Source organism: Leuciscus leuciscus, assembly GCF_965113295.1.
Source record: "Leuciscus leuciscus genome assembly, contig: SUPER_11_unloc_1, whole genome shotgun sequence".
Classification (NCBI taxonomy): domain Eukaryota; kingdom Metazoa; phylum Chordata; class Actinopteri; order Cypriniformes; family Leuciscidae; genus Leuciscus; species Leuciscus leuciscus.
Window position 1 is genome coordinate 408,307 of NW_028118546.1, and position 20,246 is coordinate 428,552.

The 20,246-nt window shown below is 36.0% G+C and overlaps 2 protein-coding genes across 2 annotated transcripts in view; one reads left to right on the forward strand and one right to left on the reverse strand.

Annotated features, from left to right (window-relative positions):
- LOC309510013 (uncharacterized protein) overlaps positions 1-20,246 on the reverse strand; it is a gene marked incomplete at its 3' end in the record, with an annotated part of 1,894,646 nt that overhangs the window by 235,210 nt on the left and 1,639,190 nt on the right. The gene's annotated exons all lie outside the window — the stretch shown is intronic.
- LOC309510001 (protein adenylyltransferase SelO-like) lies at positions 1,513-7,299 on the forward strand. The gene is made up of 15 exons (XM_082191138.1): positions 1,513-1,865; positions 1,953-2,017; positions 2,305-2,361; positions 2,528-2,593; positions 2,862-2,929; positions 3,016-3,202; positions 3,291-3,430; positions 3,536-3,619; positions 4,037-4,166; positions 4,244-4,288; positions 4,370-4,469; positions 4,648-4,736; positions 5,638-5,698; positions 6,462-6,554; positions 6,731-7,299. Exons 1-15 carry the CDS (start codon positions 1,695-1,697, stop codon positions 6,851-6,853), a joined length of 1,479 nt encoding a protein of 492 aa, XP_082047264.1. The 5' UTR covers positions 1,513-1,694; the 3' UTR covers positions 6,854-7,299.

A 20,246-nucleotide genomic window follows, 5' to 3' on the forward strand; every position in this document is an offset into this window, starting at 1 on the left:
CAATCACAGTTGTCTCTGATCATTGGCTAGAGACGCTTATTTAATCATTATAGTGAGAAAGTACGACAGCTTCTAAACCCATACAATAAATAGATTTAATCGGTTATGGTTTATAACGCGCTTACATTTCCAAAAAGACAAAAAAGTCCCGAATATTGCATAAATGGAGCATTCGGGTTTTTGAGCCGATGAGCGCCCTCTGGTGGAACATTGAAGGATTGTTTGTGTGACAGTTCTGATGTTTTCCTCTAGTTACGTGATGTAAGGAAGTACAGGACATATATAGTTAAAAAAATATGCCTGTGAGTTTGATGTAATGACAAAACATGGTTTCACGTTATTTTTATTTTTATCGGCCGTCGCCATCGCTACATTTAGGGACGAACAAGAATTCTGTGAGAATGAAAGTTGTAATGAAAGAGAGTTCGATAAGAGTCACTTTTATAGCGATGTGAAACACTGTGGAGAAATACCACTGGCATTATCACATAAACTACTAGTTAAGATACAGATACGAGAGCCAACATGCTATTTTACACGTTGATATGTTTTAATCACTTCTGTGTGTTTTACAGATGCTCTGCCTCTTGATGAGGTTGATGGTAATGTTATTCGTACTGTGAAGAGAAGTGTGTTTTCAGAGTCTCAGCCCTCTCCTCTGAAAGAGCCCCTGACACTGGCTGCTGTGTCACAGGTCAATAAACCCATCCACTCATCATCATTTACAGAGAACTTGTGCTTCACTGCAGTCAAACCTGGGGATATTGTTGCAGTAACTGTGTATAATTTATGAAACAGAAAAATACAATGGAGCTAGTGCCATCTAACCACCAGTCAAAAGTTTGGTCACACCCACCCATTCTTTATCATTTTTCTTGTCCACATTTTAAAATAGTAATAAATTAATCATCATCATCACCACCAATAACATTGTCGTCGTCAGCATAATTTTGAACTTATTCAGGCTGTTGTTACAAAGAAGTACACTTCATCATACTTTTAAAAAGAGAAATTATATGAAAATAATATAGGCTACTTTAAAAGAATATACTTTGGTGCAAACTGAATATAATGTTTCGGACACTTAATTGCATCATGTTAACTGAAATTAAATGAACATTTATTATAGTTTGTTAAGAAACGGTCATGAAAGTATACTCGTTAAGTGGCTTTTTATTTCATTAATTTTGTATTATCTGCAATAACTGTTTTTTAAAAGAAACATAGTTTTCCATTTTTATTTTTAACACTTATTTTTTACAAGGGTGAAGCAGATCACAAAAAAATAAAAATTTGAACCACCCAACTCCTCAAATAAATGTCTACTTTAGGTTGTGGGCAAATTATTTTTAGCTATTATACTCTATTATATATATAGCTATTATATAATGCTAGCTTAAAAATTGGACCAAACACTTACATACCAATAGAAACACTTTATCATACATTTATTTAGTCACAAACAGTTCATTTATTGTATTGAGTTCATTAATTCAGTTCATTTAGTGTTTTTTGTTTGTTTTTGTCAGTTATACTTTTATAAATTGATTCAGTCATAAAGCTTTTAATCAGCTAATGAACTCGTGGGCCACTTGGACTCTTTACAGAACCACCAGTGGTCTGAGGATCACAGTCTGAGAAAACTGCTTTAAAACAAAACTGGACCATGGTACCACCACAGTACTTTTGTGTAAATGTTGTTTCTGCATATATTCAGGCTCTTTTGTGTATTTCAGGATGTGTTGAGGAATATTTTGGATCTGAATGAGTCTGTGATTCAGAATGAAGAGTTTGTCCGTTGTGTCAGTGGTGGGAAACTGTTTCCTGGCTCTGTTCCACTGGCACACAGATACGGGGGCCATCAGGTAAAACTGACCGTCACTTCAAACCCGACAGCGATGGCGTAAGACAACCAGAGCAAACATGTCAACCATGTGTTATTATTATTATAGTTTGGTTATTGGGCCGGACAGCTGGGGGATGGAAGAGCACATTTGTTGGGTGAATACACAAACAGGTAAAATCATCCTTTTCCATCAGCGTTCAACACAAATCATCAGTTGTTATTGTCAGATGTGACTTTTCTGTTGTAATGCATGTCAACTTTCCCATAATGTTGTTTAAGATTAAAGAATGGAAAGTTTGATCTATACTTATTGGTTTTTCAGCAAATAGATGATTCTGGCATTTTTTAAATCTAATTCTCACTTAATGCTTAAACATGCGTCTGAACAATGACATCTCTCAGTTTAGAACTGACAAGTGTTAACCGTTAGAGCGGTATACAATCTCTCTTTTATCCAGAAAAGGTGAAAGATGGGAAGTCCAGTTGAAAGGCTCAGGAAAGACACCGTACTCAAGGTGAATATCAGTTTCTGCTGCTCAATATTTTTGATATGCTTTTTAAGTAATTCTGAGATATATTTAGTTGTAAATGATCTTACATTATGACTCATAGTGTGTGATTCTCTGTCTGGCAGGAGTGTAATGGTTATGCTGTTTACTGTACATGATGTTTTGTGTGCAGGTCTGGTGATGGACGGGCTGTGATTCGCTCCTCTGTGAGGGAGTTCCTGTGCAGTGAAGCCCTCAGGTACACACACACACACACACACACACACACACACACACACACACACACACACACACACACACACACACACACACACACACACACACACACACACACACACACACACACACACACACACACACACATATATATATTTGCACAATATATATGAATGGACATGCACAAGAAGAGTAATATATGGATTTATCACATTCAAATGTTTGGTGTTGAATATTAGTTTTATTTTTATTTATACTTTTTCCATTTTTTTGCCTTTATTGTTTGTCAGTCTGGTTGTGAGTGAGGAACCTGTTTGGAGGGATCCGTTTTATAATGGCAGTGTCATAAAAGAAAGAGGTAAAATACGATCAGATTTGGAAAAATCGAGTAACTAAGTTCTTTATCCTCCTCAGCTTTATGTGATTGTTCTCTGTATCTATCAGGAGCGGTTGTTCTGCGTCTGGCCAAGTCCTGGTTTCGTATCGGTTCACTGGAGATATTAACTAGAACTGGAGAGTTAGATGTCCTACGGTATATTAACTTTTACTTGGGAGATAATATTTTTTTTCTCACTCTTATTTGCTTTTTAATTTCTTTTAATTTTTTATTTTCAGGACATTGTTGGACTTTGTAATTAAAGAGCATTTTAAATCTATAGCAACAAATGACCCTGACAAGTATGTGGTGAGTATCTGTGTCTCTCTGCTGTTTAGCTGTAATACAAGATTATTTTATATTGTCTGATCAGTCTCACTATATTTGAATGGTTTTCATGTTGTGTGAAGGTGTTTTTCTCTCGAGTGCTGAATGAAACGGCACATTTAATCGCCCACTGGATGTCGGTTGGTTTTGCTCATGGTTAGTTCACTCTGCTTTACTTGTTTAGTTATCATATAGATTTATCATTATAGATCGAGCTTAATACGCAACATGCACAACATCATGATCTGCATCTTCACACAGGAGTCTGTAACACAGATAACTTCAGTCTGCTTTCTATCACTTTTGATTATGGCCCATTTGGATTTATGGAATCATATGACCCAAGTATGTTTCTTTGTCTAACTTAAACTTCCATAATATTAGCAATCATCTTCCTATACGTTTAGTTTTTAAGCTTTTTGTCATTTTGACATTACACACACACACACACACACACACACACACACACACACACACACACACACACACACACACACACACACAATATTGCAAAAGTGGAACATTGTATGAATAGTAAGCTACTTTAGATCTACTATAAATTTTGTATATAGGCTACTTACAGTATACATACATGGGTTGAGGGGCATGATTAATTGCATAATTTTTTTAATCCATTACTTGTTTTATTTTACTTCATTATATTCTAATAAGTTAAAGTGAAACAGACAGCCATAATAATAACATATAATATTTGTATTGTTAAATGTGTGTTATTGCTCCAGCATTGTTTCCTCTGTATAGATTTTGTCCCCAACACGTCTGATGACGAGGGCCGGTACAGTATAGGAGCTCAGGCTAATGTTGGCCTGTTCAATCTACAGAAACTTCTAGAAGCTCTGAAACCACTGCTGACCTCAGATCAGCTTTCACAGTAAGAGATCCTTTTATTTACTGTTGGTATTGGTCTGGAATAAATAAGGGTGATTCGTGTCAATTCATTTACTTCAGATCTCAGCAAATATTGAGAGAGTATCCACAAATCTACCATCAAAGGTGAGCCTGTCATTAGACAATATAGATCACTGTATTCCTCTCTGAGTCGTTCCTGATCTCACTTTACTGTTTCTGTTATAGATTTCATGAGCTGTTCAAAGCAAAGTTGGGCTTTCTGGGAAATGAAGAAAAGGATTCATATGTGATTGCATTTCTTCTAAAGGTAAATATTAACTGGATAGTTTTTTTTCTCTGATTGTACTATAATTAATTCATTAATTCATTTTTTTTATTATATATTTAACAGCCAAACTGTCAGAAATAGTTAAGTCCAGTATGGTATCAGTAGTAGATCACACAAATGGCAGCATTTCCTGAGAATGACCCATATAATGTTGTATGATGTGTGATGTGTTGAGCTAATGGAGGACACTGGAGCAGACTTCACTATGACTTTCAGACAGCTGAGTGAAGTGACCCTGTCCCGGCTTCAGAACACAAACACACTGTCACAGCAGCCAAATAAGACAAAAGATATAATAAGAGTTAAGAGCCCAACTAATGGAAACACGAATCACTGTTATGGTGACTTCAAATGAAACACATTAGAGTTAAACCTCTGTTCATTCTCAATAAAAACTTTTGTAGACGTCTGATAGAAATAAAGTCAGTCTGGTTAGTAATAAGTGAAGCTGGTAATGCTGTTTGTGGAGTTGTTTAATCCTCCTCTGCTGAGATCTTCACAGATTTAATGTCTTCTTTTCTCTTCAGTTGATTTCATCTAAGACTGTGTCTGAAGTCAGTTGTAGTTCTTGTGTTTCTGCTCGTCTCTTTTTCTGTTCTCTTCTTTCCTTCAGGGATTCTGCTTGTTAACAGGCTTATTAAGGATGAGATGACTCCATATTTAATATACACAGATTTTGTGGCTCCAATAAGGTCCAGTTCTGGTTTATTTCTTTGCTCTTGGCTGACATGTGGCCCAGATCTGGCAAACAGGAGTGGGCCACCCAAGGGCCGTCATTCCACGCTGCATGTGGGCCAGATCCGCATTCCACAAGTGCCAGATGTGGGCCGGATCTGGGCCGAAACAATGTTGCTATCTGGGAGTTAAGTCCAGTATGGAGTTAAATCAGTAGTAGATCACACAAATGGCAGCATTTCCTGAGAATGACCCATATAATGTTGTATGATGTGTGATGTGTTGAGCTAATGGAGGACACTGGAGCAGACTTCACTATGACTTTCAGACAGCTGAGTGAAGTGACCCTGTCCCGGCTTCAGAAGGGATCCTTTGCTCCGGTACGTTTCCTCTCCATTCACTCCCACAGCAGCCGCAATATCCATAATCATGATTTCAGTCCATTAACTGTGACTGTGTCTCTCTTGACAGTCTTTGTGGGCTCTTTCAGACCTCTCATCACACAAGCATTTCAGAGACTGGGTTCAGCTGTATTTACAGCATCTGTCAAGGTAATGTTGCTGTAATGTAAACTCGAACTCTTTAGAGGATTAAAAATGAACATCACTTGATGTGTTAATCGTCTTCTTCAGGATAATGAGTGACTCAGATGAAGAACGGCGGCACAGAATGCAAGGTGTGTTTTTGTATATGTTATATGATGCAGTGTTATATATTATGTGTTTATATATTGTTACAGTAACACTACCGCTGAAATGTTCATGATTGGTAAGATTTGTTTTTGAAAGAAGTTTCTTATACTCACGAAGGCTGCATTTATTTAATCAAAAATACAATAAAAACAGTAATTTTGTAATACTATAATATATTTTTATACTATGAGATATTATTACAATATAAAATAAATTATTCTATTTGAATATACAGTATTTGTGTAATTAATATATTTGTTCAGTTGAATGTAATTTATTCCTGTGATCATTTCTCCAGTCTTCAGTGTCACATGATCCTTCAGAAATCATTCTAATATGATGATTTGCTGCTCAAGAAACATTTGAAAACAGTTGAGCTGCTTAATATTTCTGAGGAAACCCTGATACATGTTTTGATTAATATAAAGTTCAAAAGAACAGCGTTTATTTGAATCTTTTGTAATATTATAAATGTCTTTATTGTCCCTTTTTATGCATCCTTGCTGAATAATATTATTAATTTCTTTTCTTTTTTAAAAAGCCTTACTGACCGTAAATGTTTAAACGGTAGTGTGTGTTTTTTTACGATGTGTTATGTTGTATTTAATGTTATTAGTAATTTTTCTATTGTTCAGGAGTAAACCCACGGTATGTGTTGAGGAACTGGATGGCTGAATCTGCTATCAGAAAAGCAGAGAAAAATGACTTTTCAGAGGTATTATTACATGTGATGTCAAACTAATATGCTGTCATGATCATGCTTATCATATATCTTAGAGTGTTTGCTTTAATATATTACTGTGAAATGAAGACTTGACAATTATACATACAATGTAACATCTTCAGACAGACCATTATGGCTTGTTGACAGTATGTTTGATGTATTTCTAGGTGACACTGTTGCAGAAGACTTTAATGGAGCCATTTATGGAGCAGGAAGAGGCTGAGAGAGCCGGATATGCCAGTAAACCTCCATCCTGGGTTCAGCAGCTGAGGGTCAGCTGTTCTTCCTAACTCAGGGTCGAATGAAAAAAAAAAAAATCATGAATTTCAGCATCATTTGAACCAAAAATATTGTTTATGACATTGTAATCACACTTCCTAATGGATGATCTGATTGGAGGATGCGCCATGTTTGATGTTATATATGTACATATATGCATGTTATATATGGACAATGGACATGGATGTCTTTTGTAATATTGCTGTTTCTGCATTTCTACAAAAGTGCAAAAATCTTTGCATCATGCATCTCGTTTACTCCTGTTTAACAATTAGGCATGTCAAAATCTGTTAAACAGTTAACTTTGCAAGACCTTATTTATTATGACATTCCATTAGCAATGATGATATAGCATATTTGTAATACAAATAATCTGATTAGGTGCGTAAGTACAAAGTATTTACATATTTTAGTCTGGTGGTGTAATGCAAGAATATTAAACAACAAAATAATTAAAGATGTGTGTCCGTATGTCACGCCGAGAACTTGTTTGGCGGTCAGTTCCTCAGTCCAACTACAAAAACATGTCAATTAGCTCTATCTGTCTTCAAGATCATTGTTGACTGCGCTTTTTCAGCATTGCTGTCATCAGTTCTGACATGAGTTCGCCACCTGGGGGCGCTGTTTGTAGAGGTGTCGTTCTCTTTGGTGGAGCTGGAGGCATTTTTCTGATGGAGCCGGCGGGTGGGTTGGCAGCCGGTGCAGGAGCTGGTGGTGGAGGCGGGGGTGGAGGCGGTGGTGGAGGCGGGGGTGGTGGAGCTCCACCTGCAGATGCAAAGTTTTGGGGACCAGGAGGAGGAGGAGGTGGAAGGGAGGTAATGGGGTCTGGAGGTGGTGGGGGGAGTGAGTCTCCCCCATGAGGTGCAAAACTAGGAGGCGGTGGAGGAAGAAAGTCAGGGGGCAGCTCGGCATCTTCTGGAGGAGGTGGTGGTGGAGGCAGGTCATCCATGGGTGGAGGTGGGAAGGAGGATTGTGGGAATCGAGGTGGAGGAGGAAACTTGTTGACTTTGGTTGTGCTGGCAGGAGGAGCAGGGGGAGGAGGAGGCAACATGGGGTCGGGTGGTGGAGGAGGCAGGGTTTCCATTGAAGGCGGAGGTGGTGGGAAAGATGTTTGGTTGCCAGGACCCTTCAAAAACAAACCAAAAGTAGCATTCAGGAGCATTTCAGATAAATGATGAAATTACAAGGGGATTAAAACAACTCTAAAGGAACCGTTACCCTTCGTAAAATATTAGTGTGCGTAATTTTACTGCTCTTGAAGTATACTTTAAGTCTTTAAAGTATATTTAAAAATATATATATTTTCAGATAATATATTCATTAAATAAAAGGCCACTATATGTGTATTTGAAGACACTGCACTTTCATGACTGTTTCTTAACAGAGTTTAGTGCAATTTTAAAAAGTGTACTTTGCAATCATGACAAATTAACAGTTATACTTTTTAAATTATGGTTTAGTAATCTTCTGCAGTACATTTATTGTGATATTGACAAACATACTAGAGCACATGCAAATTTGATTATAATTTCAACTGTAGTGTGTTATTCGTTAATACATTTAATGTTAATATATTTTAAATTTACCAATTGGCAACTTCATCATGACAAATGTGTAATTAAATATTGAAAACATGTCAAGTTTCAATAGAAATAATATATGTATATTTTAGTTTACTATAAATGCTTCTCAGTACATTCGGCAGTAAACTTCATATTTCATTGAAAGTAGAAGTAATTATGAAATGTTATAAAATTATGTACTTAAGTGTGTTAATAAATTTAAACTATATTTTGTTTAATTGCAATTAACATGCAGTTAAGTGTCTGAAAACATTATAGTTCACACTTCAGTATGGTCCATGAACTTATATTATTTATGGTATTATATTATGGTGTTCTTCATTACTAACTGATAGATTTAGAGGTACCTTGGTGTCCTTTGGAAGCTGAGGAGCGTGTCCATTCGCAGCTTTGGCTGAAAGATAAGCACAAAAATGTCATCAAAATCCTTTAATATATCAAGATCTATGATACATTTTATAACAATCTATTTAGCTCATTATCTCTACCTTTAGGTGTAGGAGAGGGTGTGGATGCACTGGAGGAGGCCTGGATAGTGCGGTTAGCCCAGCTTCCAGTGCCGGCTGCTTTCCTCACAGCGGCTTTGTAGTTTTCATATAACTGCTTACCATACTATGACAAAATCATGACAAAACAAGACCGTTAATAAAGTAGAAGAACTTTTTTTTTTGACAAAGTAAGTAGACAGCTCACAATAGGACCCAACACAATACAGCTACAATTTACAGTATGTTTTTGCATTGTAAACTATAATTTATAATTTAATTTGCTGCAAAAACTTCAAATTAGTGTCTTCTTGCATTTATCATCATTATCTATTTTGGTTTTTGGTGTGTGGCCTGGTTTCTGCTCACCTTTGCAATACGTATCCCAGTCACCCACAGAGTCATGGTCAACTCATCATCACAACACAGATACTTGATGTATTGGGATTCTTTTTGAATTTGAGGATGCTGAAAGCAGATCACAGTGACCATATGAACATGACACACACCTGATATACACACCTGAGAAGGCCAAGATAATAACACTTCATTTAGTTGTTTTCGCTATTGTTTCCCTGTCATTCTCTACAGATTTGTGGAACCATTCATTTTTCAGGGGTTGAATCTTTAATCAATGTTTTTTTGTTCTCAAAACAACAAAGGGTTGGGTAACAACTTACTAGGGTTTTCAGTATTAGTTCATGCTTTGCTAATATTAATTTTTCTTCAAATTGGACAGTTGGTGATATTAGCATTGTTTTGATTACATATGTTATTGAGCTGCAGTTGCATAGCAGAGACAGTGGATGACACACTAAAATCACAATTTGATTGCCAGTGCCCCTCATGCCACACTTTAGGATTAGTCCTAAATATTGCTAAAATGAACCACAAAAATCTTTTGCTTTATAATTTTGAATTATTTCAAACATACAAAGAATGTATGTCCCTTTTCTGTTGGGGTAAGGGTTTAATTGTGCATGTATTACATTTATTGCATTTTTTGCGTTTTATTTCCCAATTGCTTGACAAACATAAAACACAGCCCACCCTAACCTAATCATAGCCTGAAACACCCTTGATGATTTGTCATGCTTTCTTAATGAGATGACTGAGATAACAAATGATTTTATGTGGGGAGGGAAAGGAGTTAAAATAGCAAGGAAACATTAATTGCAAGTTATAAAGAAGGAGGATTAGGATTGATTGACTTAGAAGTTAAAAAGAAGGCCATAAGGGTAAAAACGATGAAAAAGTATTTATGTGATAAAGTGGAGTATGGATGGAAAGGTTATATGAAGGATGTGCTGGACAAATGTAGTGGATGTGGGGAAGAAGGGCTTTTTATGGGATTGAAAAAGCCGATGTATGACAAAATGCCGCTGTTTTATCAGGAAGTGCTAAGTGTGTGGGCAGAGGTCATATACAGAAATATACAGTATGAGTGTGAAAATATAAATCAAGTTTTAAAACAACCGATATTTTTATATCCAAATTTTAGAATGAAAGAGAGAGTGTTTTATGACAAATTGTATATGAAAGCAGGAGTGAGACAAGTTAAGGATATAGCATATGATGTAAGAGGGTTCTTACCTAATAGAGCCTTATATGATTGTGTTTCGGAGTGGGATGATGAAAACGAAATGTCAAAAGTGGACTCGATGTGTGAAAATATTAAGACAAGTCTGCCCAGAGCCTGGGGTAGAGAGTATTGAAAATGAAACTGTTAAACCTGGGGAATGGGGATTGCCAGATTTGTATTTTGACGGAGGTGATGGGAAAAGACTACTAGAAGATCCACTAATATGATGTACACATTTATTTTGAAAAAAGAGATCAAATTACCAGCATCAGAAAATGTGTGGCCTAAGGTGCTCCCTGGCTTAAAGGTTAAGGAAATTTGGGAAAATCTGTGTGTAAAGTACAATGGAATAGAATGTGAAAACCTGGATTTTAAATTAAGACACAACAGAATCTACAGGAAAGTGGTCCTCCACCAGATAAACAAGAACATAAAGAGGGATTGTGATGTGTGTAGATCTGCTCCAGAAACGTTGATGCATGTTTTTTTAGAGTGCAGAGAACTTGATGGTTTTCATGAAAAGCTAAAAGAGCTAATCAAAGAAAACTGGGGGGGAAATGTTAAACAAGATGAATGGAAAAAAATTGGAGATTGTGTAGACTATAAAGATATGAAAGTGAATCTCTGCAATTATGCACTGAGTCATGCAAGATATGCAGTATGGGCAAGGAGAAACTAAGCGTTTTATGAAGGGAAAACTTCTCAGTTCTCGCGCATGCGCCGTGGCGCTCTCGTGAACTCACGTCAGAGGCCCTGTGTGGGAAAATTAATAGTTGAATTGTTAGGAACACATTCAGCAATGAAAAGGATTTCTATTTGTATCTATGCAATTGCCTACGTCGTAAAACTAGTAAAACATAGTACAACTATGCGACTTACACACATAGATGTACTGTGATCATTAGAGTTTGTGGTTGCGCAATAAAGACTCTGGATATATGCGGTACAAAGAAATCTCCTCTCACAATAGGCCAATGTCTGGGTATCTGAGAGAAAAACCTGGGCTGCGTTTCCCAAAGCATTGTGAGATAAGTTGATCGTAGAGGACATTGGTGGCAAATGGTCTTCACGATCAACTTCACAATGCTTCTGGGAAACGCAGCCCTGGACTGGAGCTCAGAGCCACTGCAGAGAGAATTACACAGAGCTGGCCAGTGAAATGAGACAACAGATACTCACTGTCACACATGCCTGGTATTATTATGGTTACAGTTATAATGCATGGATTGATTTGCACAGAAACAGAGTTTGATCAGATCAGAGAAGCTCTTCCTGCACATATTCAAGGTAATGTTCCACAATGGTTTAAGTGTCCCAGGACAGCAGTGAGCTCAACACTGCACAGCTGTGTCTTTAAAACACTTTGGCCAGTGGACAAATGAGAGCTACTTTTGACAGTTTGCATTTCTTCTATTACAGTGGTGAGATATTATACCTTCTATAATAAGAATAAATGAATAAACATCATGTTACACACAAAAACAAGCAAACTGTAAATTCAATAATCTTTTATGCTCTGTCTTCTGTTTGCTTTCTTGTGAACATGATGATCATCAGATTGACCCATCATTTCAGATGAATATGATCATTTTGTGCAGGCTAAATAGGTCTTCATCCAAAATGAACGTTATCTTATTACATTCAAATTATTATGTAAATACACTGTACAAAAAACAGTTTTTTTTTTTTTTACTGATCGGTGATGGGACCGAGAGTGAAACTTACAGTCCTAGTAAGAATCATGAGCAGTTAAACTCGCTGTTCTCCAGAAAAATCCTCCAGGTTTTGCACATTTTTAGGTTTTCCAGAATCTTCTGCATATTTGACACCTTTCCAACAATGACTGTATGATTTTGAGATGCATATTTTTACATTAAGGACAATTGAGTGACTCATACACAACTATTACAAAAGGTAAAAACATTTACTGATGCTCAAGGAGGAAACGATGCATTAAGAGCAGGGGGTGTAAACTTTAAACAGGATTATGATGATGTGTAAATTTTGTTCAAAGATCATCTTTTTTTTTTCATCCAGTACTGCCCTTCAGAAGCAAATACTTCCCGGTTTCACAGAAGACAAAATAATTACAATTTATCCTGTTCATGCAATTTAAAAAGTTTACACACCCCAGCTTTTAATGCATTGTGTTGCATCAGTAAAAAAAAAAAAATTATATATATATATATATATATATATATATATACAAATATTTTACTAAAATATTAAACTAAATGTTTACTAAAAACTAAAAAAACATTTTTTTCTTCAAGAAATACTGTGTAAAACTGATGTTATTAAAATAATATGCAGGGGAAAACCAAGTCCTATGTTTGGTGGACCCTTTGTGTTACAAACCTTATTAATATTCCAAAGTATTCTAAATTATTTAGATTAGGTTACAAAGCTTGTGTAATCCAACGAAATATGTTACAAATTACTGTATTTTGTAATCTTTAGTAAATAATCTACTTACAATATAGTGTCTCCAGTTTATAATGTGGATCATTCTTCAGATCAGAGAGAAGCTTCACGGCTGATTCTCCTAGTTTATTCCCAGTCAGATTCAGATCTCTCAGGTGTGAGGGGTTTGATCTCAGAGCTGAAGCCAGAGCAGAACAACCTTCATCTGTGACTCCACAATCCCTCAACCTGTAGAGAACAATGACACACTCTTCACTCTCTCAGTTCAGATCAGTTTAGCAGTGAATCCATTATTAAAGAGAAAATACAAACTTAAAGCACAAATAAAATGTTTTGATGGATCACTGGACTGAGATCTAAAATGTCACAGAGCTCAAAACGTGATTATTAAACATCTAGTCTTTAGATCTGTACTAATACAGTACGTATGGAGTAATGATTTGTTTTAATCGTGTAAAGAATATTTTAAAAAACAGTCCCTGCAGAAAGATGAACGTGATGAACTGCAAGAATAAATCCAACATGTTCTTCATTTCTCAGTTCTGAATGTGTTGAGATCGAGTCGGTTTAAAATCAAGAGACTGAAGTGTTGATTGTGATGTGACAGTGTGTATTTCAGTGACTCAGTCCTGCAGAATCATGTTCCTGAAGAGCAGCTCATGTGTTCAATCTGTAAGAATTGATCAATTAGGAAATGCCGGACAGTCTGTTTGGGGAGCACCCAGACCCTGAGAGGACAAAGGACCTCTCTGGAAATTACCATTTGAACTCAGCATTTGTGAGGCAAAGTCACACCTCAGAACACATCTCTCCTCCTCTTCCTCACTCCCCCTCTCTCATGCTGAGACCACATGTAGATCACCCAAGAAAATGTATAGTTTAATGTGAATGATTATCACAGAGTATTTTTCATGTTTGGTATCATTTAAAATGTCACAGTGCGACCGGTACAAATGTCTCGTTTCCAAATAAGTAAAACAAAAGGTAATAAGGTTTTTGAGAGTTTATGGATAACTAGCACACTAGGAGGGGTTGGCCTCTAGACAAATGGTCTCCCTACACCCAAAGGTGTAACCTCTGAATGCAAATTTCCATTGTTAAAAGATATTTCCAAGTGAGAGAGGTCCTGGCTATTTAATGAAATGCAGCAGGGAATTCGAGGCCTTTTTCTGTACCTCAGATTCGCCCGTGAGGCTGAGAGAGAGAGAGATCTTCAGCCTCATGTATTTCTTATTGTTGGCAGGCATGAAAACAGGTCAGGGGTAAAAAAGGTGAGAAGGATGCGGCAGCAAAAAATCCAATCCAATCAACTTATATATATATATATATATATAGAGAGAGAGAGAGAGAGAGAGAGAGATAGTGCTTTTTAATGTTAAATTCATCAATCTGGTGAAAATTATTTTAGTTACAGTGTCTGTCTACATTACTAGTACATAATAATAGTTATAATATTAATCCCATGATAGTAATAGCCATATATTGTAAAACAAATGCACTGAAAAATAAAGGAAACTTTCATAATTAGTTTTGTACTAATTTCTATACTTGAAAGAGTATATTTCTATACTTCACATTAAAGGTGTGATTGGGCTAGCCCAGTGTCAATCAAGAAAAGAACCAAATGGGCCGCTGATCTACGTGTTTCATGGGGTGTCAGAAAAAAAAAACTAACGCTGACTTTTTATTGACCAATGCATTACGCACTAACCAAGCGCCGCCAATTAAAGCAGCACTCAGTTACTGTGTCCAAATTCAGGGTCTACATCCTTCGGAGTACTCATTTGAAGGATGTTACGTCACAGCGCCGCGACGAAGGCTGTCCAAATTCGTAGGATCCTTCAAATGCGGCCCACAAATACGTCCTCATTTTTCCCGAATTGGAAGGATGGGTGTGGTGGATCCTTTCCCGTCCTACCTATCCCATAATTCTTTTCGGCAGAGCGTAATGGCGGACGAAGCGAGCGGTAGCGGAGTGGGAGAGGGAGAGGAGTATGCTTTTCGATGCAAGTTTTTTAAAAACTGGGTTTAAAAAAAAAAAAAATTTCAGTGGTTGTCTAGTTAGGCATTTTGTTTTAGCGTTAAGCATTTTTTTTACATTTGTACGTTTATATGTAAAAAAAAAAACATTACTTTCGTAAACTAGCTTCTTCCTTACTGCCTGTGTGAATATCCCCTTACACACAGCTAATTTGTTAGTGATTGAAGCTGTTTTTAACGCTTCTAGGGACGAAAGAGTAGACAGAAGTGTTTATGTCACGGTTGCTAGGCGACAGGATATGAGCAACGGGTAAGGGAGGGAACTGAAAGAAGGGTAGGCTGTCCAAATTCACAAACACCGACTTCCGGGTTTTGCGGTCGTCGGAGGACCCCTCCTCCTTCAACCGGGTAGGAAGGATCCTAAGGAGGATGCAGACCCTGAATTTGGACACAGCCAGTAGCTTCGGGACTTCTTCGCTGTATTCTCGCTTTTTGCTCGCAGGTTTCTCGCTAGAGCTCCCCCCACAGCTTCGGAATAGATATTTGACAACACTGTTGTAAAAACTCGTTGGTGATTCTCAGACACCAGAGGCTATAGATTAACGACATCAAAGCAGATGGGACGTTCTTTAAAACGTCTTCTTCATTCGGGTTCGGACAGCGTGAGGGAGCGCAATAATGACAGCATTTTAGCAGATTTCTTTTGGCCGTAAAGCAATTGTTTACATCGCGAGACCTGATATCACGCGAGACTTCCTGACGCAGCGGCCGGCGGCCCGCCGGCTCAAAGTTGCAAGTGCGGATTTTCCGCTCACGGGCACCAGGGGGGTGCGAAACGACCACCATTCAACCCGAAATAAGTAATATAACCATTCCAATGACTCCGAAGCTGTTCAGTTAAGGTAAAAAAAGTTACTTAGTTCACCTTTAATCAAAAAATACTTTGCCTCGAGAAAAGGACAGTAACAAGTTAAGACCTTCCGCGCTGGTCGGATGCCGGACTTTGGGACGATTTAGCGTGAGCTTACAAATCACTTACAGTTCAATAAGCTCAATAACACAGCAGCAGAAAAAGGCTGAACATTTCAAATATAGGAGACTTTACATTGTGTTTCATGTGTGAGTCATATATGATCTTACCACAGTGTCTCCAGTTTACAGTGAGGATCCTCCAGTACAGCAGAGAGCAGATGAACTGAATCTCCTAGTTTATTCTCAGTCAGATCCAGATGTCTCAGGTGTGAGGGGTTTGATCTCAGAGCTGAAGCCAGAGCAGAACAACCTTCATCTGTGACTCCACAATCCCTCAACCTGTAGAGAACAATGACGCTGTGTAAACTGTGTAAAATGACCATTTTATTAAAGATTGCAATGTGTGATGTGATTTGAATGTATTGACAAGCAATGCCTCTATATTCTACACTGCTTTATAAAGGATGCCGGTTCTCCATGAACTTGAGGAGAAACTGAGGGACAAATGCCATGCAGTGCTGTAACTATGGAGTGATAAAGAGATAACATTAATAACACCTGAAGTGTAACTTTATCAATTAAATGTACTATATTTTAGTTCAATAATATTAATTTAATATTTTGAAGATATTTTTGTTTCTAAATATTTGTCCAATAATGATCCATTAATGGCCATTTAAAATAATATTTTTTTCTAATATGTTTATTACTTATATTACAATTAGATTTCATGCTTAGCATTTAGCATGCTAATATATGCTATTGCTAATTAATAGTTTCGTAGCAATCTAATACAATCTTATAACTCAGTCATGTGACACAAATATAAGAAATTGAATGAATTAATCCAGTTAGGGAACCATATTAAAATCACTTTAAAACTTCTTCATTGGGTTACTTGGAAATGACTTGATTCCACGATGTTGACATTATGTGAACAAATTATCTTTGTTGAACTTAATTGGTTCATGTGGAACTGATGTGCATGATTCAATCATTTAAATCCAACACACTTTTTCAGTGCATTGTTTTCTGTATTTTAAAACGAATTTTGGATTTACTGTAAATCCCTCTGGTCCTCTTCGTTTAGGGGTCACACTTGGCTCCTTCACAGTCAAAAGTGACCGAAGCCTTAAAAAGTAAATTTTTTTTTTGCTTTTTTTTTTTTTCAGGAAAACCAATGTAATATATTTTTGTTCAATAATATTTTTTTATTATTATTTCGAATTTAGAAAGGTTTCTATGGTACTATGCAATAATTATAAATAAAAAAATGTATGAGCATTTTGTTCCATTAGAATTCATATTTTTATTTGTATTATTATTATTTTTCAATAAATGCAACATGTCACATTAGTGCAGGCCTTTAAAATCCATTTTTTGAAGTGAGAAAAGCGTCATCCAGTGGCGTTAAAAAGTAAAAACTTGTGTAATGTCGTGTAACCGCCTGTAGGCTGTACTGTTGCTCACTATATAAATACATAGAGAGGCTTTTTGATTCCCATTGTTTTTTTTAGACATGATTTCTCCATTTTATTCGTTTTTTTTTTATTTATTTAGATATATATTTAGACATTCTAAAAGACTATTTTTTTTAAGGTTTAGATAATTTTGTTACATAAATATCAGGTTTTGCATTATGATTACAATCAAACAATAATGTTTGGTTAGAAAAGGAACACAATGCAAGCATTTTTGTTAATCAGTATTTGATCATTAAAAAAATCGAACAAAATAAGGGATGGATAGTGATAATTCAAAACACTTTATACAGACATTTTGCAATTAATTGGTATTTTATTCAGTTTAATTCTATAAATGGTAATAAAACTTCAGAAGGGAACAGCAATTATGATCCAACAGCAAAAACAATAAAATAACAACAGCAAACAATCATTATCAAACTGTAGGTTAAAAAACAGGAATAAAAATGTAATTATAATAATAAATATTATTTTAACTATGTACATACAAACTGTAATTATTTTATGTATTGTTGCATATGCAGCAGATATCAGGAACACCTATTAGGCTAAAATAAGACCCAACAATTATTGTTTGTTTGTTTGTTTGTGTTTGTTTGTGTGTGTGTGTGTGTGTGTGTGTGTGTGTGTGTGTGTGTGTGTGTGTGTGTGTGTGTGTGTGTGTGTGTGTGAGAGAGAGAGAGAGAGAGAGAGAGAGATCTTTTGTATTTTTTAATTTATTGATTTTATTTCGCATATTCTCAAAGTTTGCTGTTGCAGTCTTACCAGTTAATTTCTTTGTGTGTGTGTGTGTGTGTGTGTGTGTGTGTGTGTGTGTGTGTGTGTGTGTGTGTGCGCGCGCATTTGAGCGAGAGTCTCTTTTGTATTTTCTTCATTTATTGATTTTATTACGCATATTCTCAAAATTTACTGTTGCAGTCTAACTAGTTCATTTCTCTCTGTATCTGTGTGTGTGTGTGTGTGTGTGTGTGTGTGTGTGTCTGTGTTTGTTAATTTACAGTATGCATATTCCATAACAACCCGGCCCTCTACAAGAGTTTTAAACATTCCAAGCAAATCAGCATCTTCTCCTTCATTCTTACATGTATGGGATTTTAAAATAGACAGCTTTGCCTGTCCCACAAGAAAATTACCAAGTGTACATTGTACCTTCCATTCTTTCTTATACTTCACACCAAAAATGAACATATTTTTTGTAAACATAAAACCAAGCTTAGTAAACATTTTATCCAACAATTCAAACAAAGGAATTAATCTTGAACAATCACAAAAAAAATGAAAAACAGTATCGAGAATATTGCAAAAAGGCATGCAGATAAAACCATCTCATTAAATTTTGATACAAAACTGTTAGTTGCCGCACAATGGAGTACTCTCCACTGGAGGTCCCCAGACCTCTTAGGAATGGGGGGCTTATACAAACACCTCCATGATGGAGTTATTTCCGAAGAAATTGATAGATGTTCTCTCCATTTAGTATCAACACATCTTTTCAATTGAGTATAAAACAAGGATTTCACACACATACAATATAATATCTTTTTGCCAACATTATGAAACAATACATCTTCAAATCTTTTCAATAAAGTATCATTTAAATCTTCATCCAAATCAAGACTTATATTAACTCGAAGATCTGGAAAAATCATAGGCCTTTCATCATTCTCAATAAAATTGTTTACATAGGTCAAGAAAGACTGAGGAAAAGATTTTTTAAGATCTCCAATTATCCCTTCAACACATCTTTCTGCAGGCACGTGCACACATAGACATCAAAGGGGGCTTGAGCACCTGCCCTTTTTATTCCTGGAGAGAAAGTGCCCTTTTTTCTGGGGTGCTTTTTTTTAATTATTATTTTTTATTTATTTTTTATAATATATATTTCTGTTTGCGCACAGCTTCCCTGTCAAACAAATATATTTATTGAGGAATAGTATATCTAAATATCAGGTAAGGAGTTCTGAAGCGCTCCCTCTCCCCCGATTGTTAAACCCGATTGTATTGCTTCCGCTAAAGAAAATAGTACGGTACGTCTCTACGGTTAGAATCTCTTATACTGTCTATGGTTAGAATCCTGTGAGTCCATAGCAACGCTCTGTTTTTCATGGCAACGGTCTGTTATACTCCGCACAGCGGTCTCTTATCAAGAAATAACACACCGCATTCTACATTGGAATTCAACCAAGACATGTAATAAAATAAGTTAATAAAATAAGCATATATCACCACCAGGTGATATGCTTTAGTTATTTTGTTTATCCTAAAATACCTGCATTGCCCTGTCAATTAGATGCAAATGTGCGCATTTTAACTAGTTGACGCCTAATTTGCATACAGAACGTCCTCAGTTAATGACTTACATCAAGAGTCTTTCCCCCTGAAATTTAGAAATCTAAATTGGTGAATTTAGAAGAAATCTACAGATGCAAACAGATGGAGGATACACTCTAAAAAATTGCATCTGGTAGCCTACATTAATTAATAAAACTGAGTAGAAATAAGTTAACATTAAACATTACAATAACAATATTTATAAATTAACTTTTTATTTATGAGTAATTTTACTTTTTTTATTTCCTCTAAACCTTTATAAAATAGTATTCCATACAACCACAAATACATGACATTGGCTTTTATTGAATTTTTACTCAATTATTTTTGTAAGTTTAATTTTAAAGTGTTATGTATTCTGATAACCCCAAAATAATTAAAACGATGTAGTGCCTTGTGCAAAAATAAACAAATTATTAGTAAAACACGCCCCTCTGCTTGATGCAGTTATTTAGGTTATTCTAAATATGAAGAGTTCAGATGAAAAAGCCTCTAAGTGCCATCTGAAATTTCCTTCTATAATGATCATTTTTATCAAGCTTGTATGTTTATGTTCACTTATT

Bases quoted from the DNA above. Each gene is read 5' to 3' on its own strand.
- LOC309510001 (XM_082191138.1), top strand. From the start codon at position 1,695: ATGTTGTTTCTGCATATATTCAGGCTCTTTTGTGTATTTCAGGATGTG. The intron at 1,866-1,952 runs GTAAAACTGACC...TTATTATTATAG, and splicing joins ACAGATACGGGGGCCATCAG to TTTGGTTATTGGGCCGGACA. The intron at 2,362-2,527 runs GTGAATATCAGT...TTTTGTGTGCAG, and splicing joins GGAAAGACACCGTACTCAAG to GTCTGGTGATGGACGGGCTG.